The 14,423-nt window shown below is 40.8% G+C and overlaps 1 protein-coding gene across 1 annotated transcript; it reads left to right on the top strand.

The window, feature by feature from the left end:
* Positions 1 to 1,760: 1,760 nt before the first annotated feature.
* Positions 1,761 to 9,656, top strand: LOC113050483 (beta-1,3-N-acetylglucosaminyltransferase lunatic fringe-like). The gene is made up of 8 exons (XM_026213473.1): positions 1,761 to 2,321; positions 6,613 to 6,661; positions 6,928 to 7,030; positions 7,128 to 7,281; positions 7,396 to 7,481; positions 7,587 to 7,752; positions 7,850 to 7,935; positions 8,027 to 9,656. The coding sequence occupies exons 1-8, from the start codon at positions 1,908 to 1,910 to the stop codon at positions 8,091 to 8,093; spliced, it is 1,125 nt and encodes a 374-aa protein (XP_026069258.1). The 5' UTR covers positions 1,761 to 1,907; the 3' UTR covers positions 8,094 to 9,656.
* Positions 9,657 to 14,423: the final 4,767 nt, after the last annotated feature.

Genomic DNA, 14,423 nt, shown 5'->3' with positions numbered 1-14,423 from the left:
GGATGGGAGATTTAATTTAACTGAATTCAGTGATAATGTCTTCAGACAGGGAAGGATCCAGGATGTGGTAAAGAGGGCAGACTGGGGAGTCTTTTTTTGAGAATGAAAGAGAGGTTGGAAGAAAAGTTTTTTCCCCCCTTTTTTGTTATCCATCAGAGGGGGGTGGGGGGAGTGCTGACTGGCATGAATCTGGGATACTTTTACTTTGTGTGGTTTAGTCCTGCTTTTTATTGCAAAGATTGTCAAAGGAGTCTGACAAGGGGCCTGCCAGTGTGTTCCTCCATTCCAGACTAAAAAAGGGTGCTGATCCTACAAAAGAACAGAGCCGGGGAGGTTCACGCCTCTGCCTGGTTTCTTATACAGGTTTTAACACATTTTTTTTTGTCGGGTGTTTCAAAAGATTAACAAAAGATGCTGTGTGTCTGTTAGCAGCGCTGGAAAGTTTGAAGCTTTGTGCTTTGTCATGGACCTGTAGAATTTCCGAAGGAGCACAACTTTTTGTTAGAATTTTTGTGATATGTTGCAAATGGGCCATTTCTTGGGTGCTAATTATCTCTTTTATCAAAACTCAAGTACATCTCAGCTATTCAGCCTGTCTTGGAAGTGAGATCTTAAATGTAGTGTCTAAGTGCTGGTTTTTTTTAAAGCACGCTGTTGAGAGGGCTAGAAGTAGGATCTAAAGCATTTAAGTCTGTCATCAGCAGTTGCTGAGCTGTCAGCTGGAAGTCATGGTCAGGGTCGTGCTCCCAGCTCTACAGGCTCTTCACTGCAGAAGAGGCGCCTTTTTAAAGCGAGTATAAGGAACGTGCAGTTGTTTGAAGGCCTCACGAGGTCTGCTGCCGTGGATTGACTGGAGCGCGCCACCATTGTGAGCTTGATTTTGAATGTTAACACTGAGAAATGGCTGGTTAGCATATATATATATATATATATATATATATATATATATATATATATATATATATATATATATATATATATATATAATTTATTTTTTATTTGGGGGGGGGGGGGGGGGGGGGGGTTATGTTAAAAATATATATACCTGTTCATTTATTTACATTGACTTACTTATTGTCATGGTTACTTTTTAATGAGATCTTAGAGTCGTAAATAATACAATGTAAGAGATTAAAAAAGCCCAATGAAGTTACTTTTACTTTTTAAGTCTGTAATTTACTATGAGACAGCAATAAACTTACTTTTTCAGTTCTTACCATTTTCTTTTATTATTTTTATTTATTATAGTATAATCATATTTTTTGGGATTTAGTGGGAAATATGAACCCACTTATTAATTCTGTATAGGCCTATATGCTTAGAATCATGTTAAGATGAATAAATTATATGTTACACTTGTAATAGGCTGACAAGCAGTGTTTTCACTAAAAAATATATCCTAAGTTGCCACTTTAAAATAATTATATGTTACAGTGAATGAATGAATGAATGAAATTATTACACAAATTATTATTATTATTATTATATTTTTTAGCCTTGCTCTTGATAATGAAAAACATGCAATAAACAGTGATGTAGCACTTGCATACATCGTTTGTTTAATAAGAGCATGTACTTTAAAAATGTTTACGCCTGTTTGTGCTCTCCCCCCTCCCCCTCTTTGTCCCTCGCCTGCTGTCCTTTAACGCGTCCTCCCATTGACAGCCTCTCTGCGGTTCCCACAGCAACAATGGCATCAATGCCCGCCCACTGGGCGTGACCAATGCTGTGGGCAGTTTATAAAAACCCCTCCGAGTCTCAATGAGGAGACTCAACGTTAATATGTTACAGTCGGATGACACGCTAGTTTTTTATTTTATTTTTATAGAGTAGGCTATTTAATAGAGGTTTAGATTAATGCCGTTTATATCACAAAGAGAGCGTCCTTTTCTTAGAGTTTGATAAACATGTTGAAAACGTACGACAGGAAAGCTTTGCTCTCCCTCGCTGGAGCGACCGTCACCTGTCTTGCGCTGCTGTTATTTCTGTTGCAGCATCAGCGGATTCAGACGGACGGGATGCAGAACGGGAGTGAAACCGACTTGCGCTCGCTCCAGAGTCTGGGGGAATCAGAGGCTGATAACGGAGCGCAGACTGAGCAGAATGGAAAGAAAGGATTCTCTGCTTATTTTTCAAAGCTGACCCGCAGACGGAGGGATGCGGAAAAGCCCAGCGAGGCGTCCGGAGCGACGACAGACGCGCCGCCTGCTGAAGACATCAGCGCGGATGACATCTTCATCGCAGTGAAGACCACTAAGAAGTTTCACCGGTCCAGACTTGATCTACTGCTGGACACATGGGTATCCAGAAACATGCAGCAGGTATGTTTGTTTGCACGGATACAAACTGTTTGGATAACTTGTTGCACTCTTGGTTACATATTTTACCAGCCGGAAACAAATGAGATTGATCGTGATATTAATGATTAATGGTGTGCACTCTTTCCGCTTCAAAACACCTTTTAGCTATGAATTTAGTTCATGATCCGAGTTTTTTTTTTAAATCTAGTTACATTTTACATTTCTGTCTTTGTTAAATTATAATGTAGTTAACTTCAACAGTTTTAAATTGAGATGGATCAGTAGCTACTGGTTTTCAGGACCAATACTGATTATGCCTGTTTAACTGATTCGCCGTAAATGGATACATTTAAATATAGCTTAAATATTTTAGTATTCAATATTATTACAGATATTTTTAAATATTATTTGTATTTTTTCAATATTAATGGTTGTAAGTTTGTTGTATTTTATTGCATAACAATCAAAAAATTAATAAATAAAAGTTGGCCAGACCTATTTGTCAACCAATCTATAGTATTAATTCTAACAATGTGTATCTACAAGCAGGACTACGAAACCAAAACAAATGTTGTACATCGTTATTAAGGGACCAAAAATCCATTTACATCTGCCTGGCACATTAAAAAAACATGATTGAACTCAGATTCATAGTGCTGTCTGTAGCAGTTGCTGTATTGCTCACAGAGCGATGGGTGGCTGTACGTTTCCCCCTCTCTCCCCTCCTGCTCCATTGTTTGGGGTGTCCCCGTGAATACGCTGGGGCTAAGGATGCACCGCAGCAGTGGCTTCAGAGCTGTCCCCTTCTTAGCACTAACAAAGCATCTTTCTGAAGGGGGAAAGAAAAGCTTTGCCAGCCCCTTGTCTCCCACTCTCCATGGGAACCGAGGATCTGGAGCAGGGGCTGGGTCAAACTACCCAAGTGGTGGGAAAACAGAGTCTTCGTTATGGAGATGCTGGGGGGCACAAAGGGAGAGCATCTATAGGCAAGGGAAGGCTTTTCAGCAGCATGCCAAGTGGCTCACAGTATGAAAATACAGCTCTGAGAAAACAGACCTCTTTTGCAGCCAGCACAAAAAAAAAGCAAGTGTAGAGCAGTCAAAATGATTTTATCCACCACCGAGTAGTTGCTCATACATTTTACAAAAGTCAGTTTAATTGGCCTTGGGGGTCTATCACAATCAGTTTCCCTCACAGCTTAGACAAGAGGGGTTTTATTTTTGTCACAGTTGTAGCAACACTTTTATATACTTGCAGGGTCTCAGTACAAATAACATGATGTTTGTGGCGTTTCTCTGAAAAATGAGGCATGTGGAAAGTGAAAATTTAAATCAGACCTCTTAAGCCTCTGCTCTCATTCAGTCAGCTCAGATTTGTCTTTCACTATACAGTTAAACTGATATGACCACTACAGGAGACTGAAAACTAAGACTAAGTTTGCTCAGTACAGGAGTTGATGGAAGCTAACCCACAGAGGAGAGAGTTAACAGCAGGGATTAATAGCAGCAGCTGGTGGGGAGCAGCGCAGGCATAAAAGACCAGCGTAGACCAGAATACAGGGGGGAGTTCCTGGAGAATGAGTGCCAGGTGGCTGGGTCTACAAGAACAAAAGATAGTTCTAATGCCAGCTATATGAATCCTCGTATTCTCAACATGTGCACACGGAGAGCCGCTCTCAAATGATTTCTACATTCATCTGTGCAACACCTGAGTATGTTAAATCCCAGTTATTGTCATCTGAATGGCCAGGGATTATCCCAAGGACTCCGGTGTACTGTTTGGCTGCTTGCCACAAGAGTTTCAATGGGCCAGGCAGTGTTAGACCCACGGCATGGGAACTTTGTCACAAATGTCACGTGAGATGATGCATGACTGACACTGTGAACATGTTCATAGGGGTTAGAAACTTGTGTAGGAAGGATCTTTCTAACCCGCTTACCTACTTCAGGTGCTGCATCGAGGGGTAATGAACAGCCTACAGTCTCGGGCTGTTTACATGTAAACACTGAGAGCAGATCCAATCTGTGCCTGCTGTTGACACTCATGGCAGCCTGCGGCTCTTCTTGGTGGGAAACTGCCTTGTCTTTGTTTAGAGCTAGCCACGGTCAGCTAGAAGCTTCCCCACCCTTGTTAATACACTGGAATTATCAGTATTTTTCTAAGAGAATAAATCTCTAGAGCTCAGTTGCTTTCTGAGCACTTGTTTTTGATCATTTAAAACATGCTTTGTAATTGTCTTGACTTGATGAGTCAGGACTCTTGAATAGTGCAATTATTTTCAGTCAGATCTGCTCCATTTTTAACTGTTCATGCTGCAAATTCTGGCTTCCACTGTTTCTCAAAAGTTCCCCCCCTGGAACAATGCAGCTTCCCCAGTGAGAGAAATTCACAACAATGAGAGAACAGTCTGTGCCACTGCTGTGGTATCTGGTGTCCAGTTACACAGATAGCTACCAAATGCCATTCAGATCGAATGCACACTTGCTCAATGCATATAAAATACCACGACTAACCTCATTATCTCTATCTGAAATACTTAACTGTATAATGATTTATGGTTTGTTGCAGTAGTTTCTCCGGGTTGAAGACAACAGTGAAAACAGTGTAGATCTATTGTGGTACGAGTCTGTGCAAGTTTCTGGTCTCTTATTGGCACAGGTAGAGGGAGCAGGGCTCATCTCTCTACTTCCTTCCCGGGTAGAAGGAGACAGACAGCCAGGCTCCATGCTCACCCTGCCCTATGCCAGACCTTCCTTTGGCAGGGTGGGACGTCTTACCAATCTCTGCCCGCTCATCAGAACTCCAAACAACAAAACAAAAAACCTCATCCTTTCTTGTGTGCCGAGAACGCTGGGAAGCTGACATTTATGAAAGAAACCACAGAAGGGTCATTTTGGCTCACAGTATCTTCAATAAAAAGGAAACCGAGAAGCCATATGGCAAGAGAGGCCTCTCTTTAGTTAACCACTGCAGCTGTATGCAAATCCAGGCAACCATATTTAAGATTTACCCAGTGACAGCTTTACCCACTCCTTATTGTCTCTATGCATAGGGAAAGTGTGAGCATGGTTGGGGGGTGTATGGCCACACACACACACACACATTGTAATGCACTAATCAGCTAATCAGGTTTCTCTCTGTCAGTGCCCATTCTGCCTTGGCAGCTGCCTGTGTGATTAGTCTGTCCTTTCAGCAGAACTCTACCGGACAGCACCAGCCCCTGATTCTCTACTGGTCCAACTGCCAGCCCTCCCTGAACAAGCATCGCCTTGGGCCTCAGTCTCAGAGTTTGTTCTGCAAACCAATTAAACATTATCTGGCAATGTTTAAACAATCAAAAAAAAACTTGACTGTGAAAGGAGGAATGAGTCCATGTGTGTGTGCTGGCATTTGAAAGGCAAAAAAACAAAACAAAAAAAAATACAAATTCACTCTTGAGATAAAGATCACAAAACAGCTCAAAAGAGGATAATTTTGTAGCGTAGGTGTACATGTTCAGGGCCAGTTGGGTGTGGGCAGGTTGATCTGTTCAGACACGTGGCTGTGATAAGGCGGCGGGTGGCAGGTGCTGTCTTACCTGAGGTGGAAAGCAAACAGGTTAATGGCATTGCATAGCCAGGGGCACACCGCCTTTTCATCAGTCTGTCTGAGGCGTGTGGCGGCGTCTTCTCAGTGGCTCCTTTGAGCCGGGCTGCTGCCTTGCACCTGCTCTGTCTTATCTTCCACAATGAGCTCCTAATCCCACCCCTTCTATTTTAATGTTAACAAAACCCTGAGGGGTCAGACGTCAGTGAATGCACACTGGTGTGAATGTATTCTCATCAGTTGGAGTATGTCTGGGAGAATGGGACCTGGTGCTTCTTTCTTTTCTTCCAGATGATTTGGCCATTCCTTTTTGGGACATTTTAACATGTCCGAAGTGGATAGAGGGATGAGGAATGGAAAGACTTGGGAGGTGGTCAGGGTCAATGGAATGGGGGTGGAGTGTTGGGGCTGAGTGGGGTGGTCTGCTCCCCGCTTTGTTCTGGGCCTGGGATGCTTTGGGGTGCAGAGCAGTTGCCATGGAGAGATTGACAACAAGAACAAGGGGCCTTTATTTTGGCGGGTAGAGTTTGGCTTGTTTAACTTGCTGAGTTTTCCATGGCGTGAAACCCAGACAATGTCCGCTTGGAATAAATAGCTCTCCAAGACACATGATTCCAGTTTGGAACACGCACATTCCTGTTTCGTCTTTGCTCTAGTTCAGTGATTCATTGATGAACTTGTGGGACTCCGTTGATAGAGCTAACCAGGCTTTGTCTTGTTTTTGCAGACATACATCTTCACGGATGGCGAAGATGAGGAACTGAAGAAGAAAATCGGTGAGTGCAGCTTCCTCAAGTGGAAGTCACAGTGCTAGAAAGAAACCGACATTCCAAATTTGATGTGCACATAGTTTGGACTCACCCCTCTAATCCTCTTAAAAAAACTTGTGCTTAGCTAAAGGGAGACGGCTCTTGGGGAAAGATGTTATTAGGGCACGTGCAGAGTCACCTGACCTCTTAGATAATGGGCATTTCTCAAGTGATAGACATAAGTGGAGAATTACATGAGCATTGACAATATATCCGTCCTCTTGTCCACACAGGAAGCCATGCTATCAACACCAACTGCTCTGCTGCACACAGTCGCCAGGCTCTGTCCTGCAAGATGGCTGTTGAGTATGACAAGTACATAGAGTCTGGAAAAAAGTAAGCATTGCATGATTATTTTTTATGTTATAAATACTTGTTTTAGTGTCAAAGCAAGCCATATTAGATGTTCTAATGATATCTCTGGCTTGTGTAGGTGGTTCTGTCATGTGGATGATGACAACTATGTGAACACAAAGACATTGGTGAAGTTGCTGTCCAACTACCCTCACACTCAGGACATGTACATTGGTAAACCCAGCCTGGACAGGCCGATTGAGGCCACAGAAAGACTTGGGGACAACAAGATGGTAGGTGGTCCAAAATATTCTCATTTTTTACACATATATACACACACACAGTGAATGTAAAAATGAAAAGGAGCCTTAAGAATAGAAACTGATGTTTTTGTTTCTCCATTGCAGAGACCTGTCAATTTCTGGTTTGCTACGGGAGGTGCAGGATTCTGTGTCAGCCGTGGGCTAGCTTTGAAGATGAGCCCTTGGGCAAGGTGAAAAAAACCCACAACTATCCTAATGCGCCATCTACTAGCATTTTCAATGTTTTAAGATGATAGTAGACTTTATGTTGACTTACCTTACTCTTTTTATGACAGTGGTGGCCATTTCATGAACACAGCCGAGAAGATCCGTCTTCCTGATGACTGTACCATCGGCTACATCATCGAGTCAGTTCTTGGGGTCCCTTTGACCCGAAGCAGCTTGTTCCACTCACACTTGGAGAACCTGCAACAGGTGTCCAAATCAGAAGTACACAAACAGGTGAGCAACTTCAGTGACAGCTTGATATAAGCACATTTCAGCTCTGTAAAATGAAGTATAGTTCTATTAATGCAGTGTTTCATATCATTTCGTTTAGATAACATTGAGTTATGGAATGTTTGAAAACAAGAGGAATATCATCAACATGAAAGGGGCTTTCTCCGTTGAGGAGGACCCATCCAGGTAAGACGATTCTAGATCATATTTAGTTGTTGCTTTCATCTGAATTTGTGTGCATGTACAAATCTAATGTCTGTTTTTGATTCTCTCTCAGGTTTAAGTCAGTGCACTGTCTGGTGTACCCAGACACTCCGTGGTGCCCTCCTCAGGTTACCAATTAGGGTGACCGGCTCCTCTGTTGTATCCTCGTCCCTCACTGCCTCGGTATCTGACAGGCATGAGGGACCAGTGTGGTATTAGGCCGTGTAGCTGCTGCATTTACTCTGCAGTGGCACACGGCCTTCTGTGGTTATACTGGGCTGCTGTGCGGCCCGCCTTTAAACAGTTCCTTCCTGCCTGGTGCCTGAGCTTCCTGTCCAACTCAGACATTATGAAGGGCCTGGCTTTCAGAAGGATGCTTTCAGCTCCAAGTTTCACAGGCAATCAATTGTGCTTTATGTGATTACTGTTGCTTGTAACTCATTTGCAATTCTCATAGAATGTAACTGTCTAGTATACCCAAGCCTTTTGCCAGCTTTATATTCTAATTAGCAATTTAGTGCATACTTCATATTTTATTCTGTCCAAATGCCGTTCAGGATGTTCTTTCCCTCAGGTTTGATTTAGTGGTTGAATTCTTTAAAATATTTGAAGGAAATAAGTACAATGGGTTCTTTATTATCTAGTTCTAAAGGACTCCGGACAAAATTAATGACATGAAGGTCCTTTTTTTATTTTGCGAATTGATTTATTTGATGTCAGTGTTATTATAATTATTATTGCTATTATGACATTTTGTGCTGGCAATAGGCAAAGTTTCCAAATATGCTGTCAGGTTATTTTAATCTGTGGTGTATGAGGATTGAGCACTTTTCTCCCTAAATCCTCTGGACATTTTATGGTGATTGAACGGTTATCTCTTAAAGCTGTGTGAAAATGTATGATGTGCCCTAATTTTTAGATCTTTATATTATTTAATGCCAATGCATTCACACAATCTTGGCAAAGAGATATGATACTTTTGGCAGGTTTTATTATTGTTATAACTATCTTTTTTTATTTTTAGCTTTGCTCAAAGACGTACTTTATGTGGGAGTTGCACAGCTTGGTTTTAATTAACTGTTGCTTGCTCAAGTAAAGTGTCTCCTAGCAGTCACTTTATGCAGTTAACGTTTTGAATTGGCACCAGGGCCACTGTCAACGCAATGTACATTGTTAAAACAGATGGCAGCTAAAGTTTAAGATGTGTTTATAGCACAGAACTGAGTTCTCTGATCCCTTTTGCACAGAGTGTTCTGGCTAAGAGCCATTTCTTCACAAGCTGACAGTTGGGCATCACTATTCCAACTATACAAAACATGTTAAGTGAGAGCTTTACATGAGCAACAACAGTGATCCTAAGAGTTTCAGTTCCTCTATGGGAATGACCCATATTGGGTGAGCATGTATATTTCACTTTAAAGCAGTATTTATGTACTGTGCCATTTTAAAACTATTGTATTTGTACATAATTGTTTAGATATATGCAATTTGGTCACCTATGGATCAGACCTTGTTCTGATGATTCCTCCAAAATGTTTTTTTTAAGTACTCTGAATTTCGCTAATGGCTGTAATTTATATTCCAGTATCTGGATTTGTTTGTTCAAATGTTGTCCTCTCAGGGATCGCAATCCTGATAATGTTACCATTGGTAATTCACCCTTCAGCTTTTGAATAAAGCAGCATATTCGCTAAGAAGCCTTCCTGCATTGTTGTTTTCTTTCAGCTGACACACTTCATATTTTAGATTTCAGAGGGTAGTTCACCTCGAAATTAAAACCTACAAATCATACAAAAACTTTAATTTTAGTATGTCTCTCACACAAATGTATCATATGATTAATGTAGACCACATTTATCATACTTTTATGGTGCCTTTTTGCAGCCACAATTAATGTAGATGGTGATTGGGCACTGATGTCATTTTTAAAAACATTCCCTTCCAGCGAGTATACAATAACATAATTTTCATTTTTTGGTGAATTATCCCTTTCAACAACATCTACTGTAAACGTCAAAAAGGACCCCACTTACTACTTTAGAGCAACACAGAAGACTTGCATCAATCATTTGGTGTAAAATCATTGCCAGACCGCAAATGTTCAGAGGCCAGTGTCTCTTACTCTGTCAAAACTGTTGTGATCTGTCACTGAAGCATGCAAGCAAAACAAACTCGCCCCCTCGTGGGTTTTGAGTGCTGGCATTGACCCGTTCTGTGTTGCTTGTTGTATTAATGAAACACACTTGAAAGTTTAGTCTCACTCGCACATCATTTATTATTCTACATCAATTGCCATGGGAAAAAAAATTTCCTCACTACCGGCCTTTCAACACACTATATAGTCACGGTGTTTGAGGCCTGGAATATAAGGGTAATGAAAACGTGTATATATATATATATATATATATATATATATATATATATATATATATATATACAGAGAGAGAGAGAGAGAGAGAGAGAGAGGAGTAGATAAGTAAAATCTTTTGGTAGAATTTTAAAAATGTCAGTTTTCAGGTCATGTTTGCTCTGAAATCTTTAATGATTCTGGTCTGGTCTCATTGAAAAGGTTAAAAGAAAAAAAATGTAATGTGCTCTTCATAGTCTAAAACAATAATACGTGCCACATAAAAATGGAAAAAGCCTTGAAATGAAGCTTGGTTTCTTTCTCTAGATGACTTAATACATTATGAAGACTTGTATTGCTTCCGATCAAAGAATTCCTCCACATAAATGGGAGGTCCACAACAGAGATGTAAATGTTATTGCAAGATGATACAAATCCTTTTATTCCTTCCACATTAATAACAGACTGAGGTCATATTTTTGAGAATTCTACCACAAACACTTATCCCATAGCCCAACGACATCATTCAACATACATTTAAAACCACTTTATTTTTTACATTCCAGTCAGATCACAAAGATCTTACAACAAAGATACTCATGTTTTTATTAAATCACATCTGTGCCTGTTTTAATGGTGTGAGAGTTTATATTCTTAAGCCACGAATGCCTGTTTTCCCATGAGTCTGAGGGCAGAGAGGGGATTTCTGCATTCACAGATCCTTCAAACTCATCCACTGCACCAAAAAGACTTCCTTCAATGGTCCCGAATTATATTTCTTCCTCCCAAATCCCTCTTCACAGACTTCAAACGGTTCATATGTCACATGTGGCTGTAGATGTCACAAACCATGTCTGCAAGAGTTGAAGCATCAGACACATTTGGGCATGTGTTTGCTCCCACTGCACTGTAATAAACCAAACCTATAATTATGGGTATTCATCTCGAAGTCTCCGTTCCAGGAAGCACAACATATTTTTGTTTAGGTTAAATACTACATTTACATTGAAGGTGGAGAGCGAGATCGAATTATGCAAAGCACTCAAGCAAGGCAGCCAGCCAGAGAAAGTCATCTGCCTGGAGGAAAGATAACTGCCTAAATACTTCTGAGAGACAGTTGTCAGTTAAGAGAAACTGGGTGCCTCGAACCCATCCCGTACACAAAACATTACATCTTTAGTGTGGCATATAAACAAAGCTGTCTGTTCCATAACCAAATCTACTTGCTTATGACTTCAGGATCATAGTGAGGATTATAGTATGTGTAAGCTACACCCAAATATCCAAGCCATTCATCAACTTGAAGGGCTTATTAATGACTTCTGCTAACCACTGGTTGGTATAACAAACAACACAGAACCAAATTTTAGAAACAGAATCCATTTCTGCTCTCATCCTCGTGCCAAATTCTCATTTGTAATTAAAGCCCTGAGGTCTGTTTTGACTGCTTCTGCACTGTTGCGTGAAATAACAGTTGGACCACACAATGTCTGGGTCCGAAAGAGACTGGAAAATGACTCTTAAGTCGAAAACAGAAATCAATGAGGTCTTGGATTAAAACACAGCCCGTCGCTTCCTTTGACACTGGACCTTGATGAATGTTGCGGTGCCAGTTTCACCTCAGAGAGCCCGACGAAAACACTGAACGTGAAAACATCAGGCCACAAACCACACGGTGGTTTGCCAGACAAATAAATGGCTGCTTGAGCAAAGCAACCGTTGCATGGTTTCTTGGAAGGAAGATGGCAGCACTTTTGTGATGAGTCAGAGGGCCCTGGGGTCCACGTTTACAGACCTTCTGAACTCAAGAAACTGATCACAGCTATATTTTTATGCCCCTTTTTTCAAATCACATTCATTTGGAACTTTACTGATATTAACGGTCTTTGACAAGAACGTTTTTTTCCCCACATCCAGTAAGTGCTTGCAAATTCATTGTGAAATTTTCTGTTAGATATCGATCAGACAGCCTTCCTACTGACTCTACTAAAATAATCCCTCGCATAAAGATGTTACTTTCACTATAGCATTATTTAAATCTGATTTTGACAAGTAAAAATTGGTGTTAGCCTGTGCAAATTTTCAATCCCACAATGCAAAGCCATTGCTATGCTAATAGCAATCTATTATTACAATAAAAAGAGTATTCAATAAATAGGAAGCCACAGCAAAGCTTCTTTTTTTTTTTAAAGCAAACATGACAGCAAGTCTTCTCTCAGCTCTTCAAGGCAGTACCTGTCAGCAAGCAAGCAGCAGTTTGCAAGTTCTCCAGGCCTCCCAGCCATCAGATCCAAAGAGGCTTTACCTCATGGAACAAAAATGTTCTACATGCTGGGAGATGTCTCCTGGGTGTTCAGAATTCATTCATTCAACAGGTCATTCGTCTGTAACTTGGATTTCTTTTGACTTCCTTGGCGAAGCAGCTTTGATGAACACTCACCTGGATGACAAAAACCAGCAAATTGCAAGGTTTTGTTCCTCATTTCATAAACCTGCACACATTTGCAATAAAACACCAAGAGATGATGTTCTGCCAACGGTGAGGGTAAGTGGTGTGTGTGATCTCATTCTCTACTTCTTTCCATCTGCCTTGTTGCTATTTACAAGCAGGTCTTTCCAACGGCTCATTCTGGAAAATATGATCTTTGTATGGGCCTTTTAAACCCCCTTTCATCAGTGTCTGGCATGCATCTGCATAAATTAACACCTGACTGTTTTCAGTTGAAACAGACAGCTTCATGCATGTCATGTACTAAGAACTTTCCACAGATGCTTTACACTTTTACTTACAATTGCAAGTAGTTCATCAGCAACCAAAGAGTTTGAAAAAAGTTATTAGCAACATCAAAAATGTGAAAAAAGTTACTCAAACAGGAAGTTAGGCTATTTAAAAAAAAGAAGAATATTAGTGCATAACTTTTGACTCCGTGTTGTTATTAATTAAATCTATTAAAATATAATATACAAGTAATATAAAATTTAACAGTGTCAAGCTTTGCCTGCAAAGGGAATCGAAATCGAAATCGAAAAAAGAAAGAAAGAAAGAAAGAAAAATGATTGATATATACATTGATGATATACAGTATAAGTCAATGCATATTTCTAAACATGCACTGATCTAGAAATATCCAGCTAAAATCATATGAGGTACTGCATTTCATCCACGGGCATACAAATGTGTTTCACCTGAGGCTGGAATGAGTTTAGGTGAAAGTGTGAGTTTGGATGCAAAGCAGGATGCAAATAAGCAGAAAATCAGTTAAACTTGCAGATTTCACTCAGGCCAGGACAGGACAGGACAGGATGGTGCAATTAACTGAAAAACATGTTTATACACTCTACCATCTTTAGTTTAACATCCTGCACGAGTTCGTGGCAGGACAGTAACCAATAATAACAACCAGCTGCTATGAGTAAAAACCCAACTGCTGCTCTCCTCAAGGTTTCAGTTTTTGCATTTCATAACGGACACAACAAACCCAACCTTAATAAGAAATTACTCATGTCAGCTTTGACTACAGCGCTCTTTGACTCACTTGGCCTTTAGCACAATGCTGTTTTGGTGTAGAGCCGGTCTTCCTGCGGTTGTTCATTCTTGAGGTATTTTGGGGTATTCAGGGGCAGCGTGGTGCACTAATGTGGGTTAAACCTTGTTGACTTTCCCTTGTCCTTGTGCTGTGTTGGAAAGAACACGGAGGTATATAAATCGCAACAGTGAGGGGGGTGAGTAAAGCTAACAAAATGGGTAAGCAAAGGGCGTATGGCTCAGAATAAATGGTCTTAGATGTTTCTGAATGGTGTGGGTATAAGAGAAGAGCAGTGGGTTGAGGTTGAAGTTAACTGACACTCAAAGCCAGCAATGGAGGAATGACTGCTTCTCCACACTGCTCTTAAATAAAGAAGGGAACAACAGGTTTGAGCTATTCAGAGTGACCTGCTCCTTCCTCCTGGTGGAGAATGACGTTAAAAAGAGGCAGTGGGGTGTGAGGAATGGGTGGCAGACCCCCTGAATACAGCTGCCCCTCTGTATGGCTCTGAGGAACCTGTGCTGTCACAGTGACTCAAAATCTTGTCCATCAAGGTGGAGTGTAAAGGGAATTTACACACTAATGGTTAGAGAGTT

This window comes from Carassius auratus, chromosome 3 (genome assembly GCF_003368295.1).
Source record: "Carassius auratus strain Wakin chromosome 3, ASM336829v1, whole genome shotgun sequence".
NCBI lineage: Eukaryota > Metazoa > Chordata > Actinopteri > Cypriniformes > Cyprinidae > Carassius > Carassius auratus.
This window is presented reverse-complemented; position numbering and strand designations above follow the sequence as displayed.

Coding starts and splice junctions, on each gene's coding strand:
- LOC113050483 (XM_026213473.1), top strand. CDS start 1,908: ATGTTGAAAACGTACGACAGGAAAGCTTTGCTCTCCCTCGCTGGAGCG. Junction 2,322..6,612: donor TATCCAGAAACATGCAGCAG/GTATGTTTGTTT, acceptor TTGTTTTTGCAG/ACATACATCTTCACGGATGG. Junction 7,753..7,849: donor AATCAGAAGTACACAAACAG/GTGAGCAACTTC, acceptor CATTTCGTTTAG/ATAACATTGAGTTATGGAAT.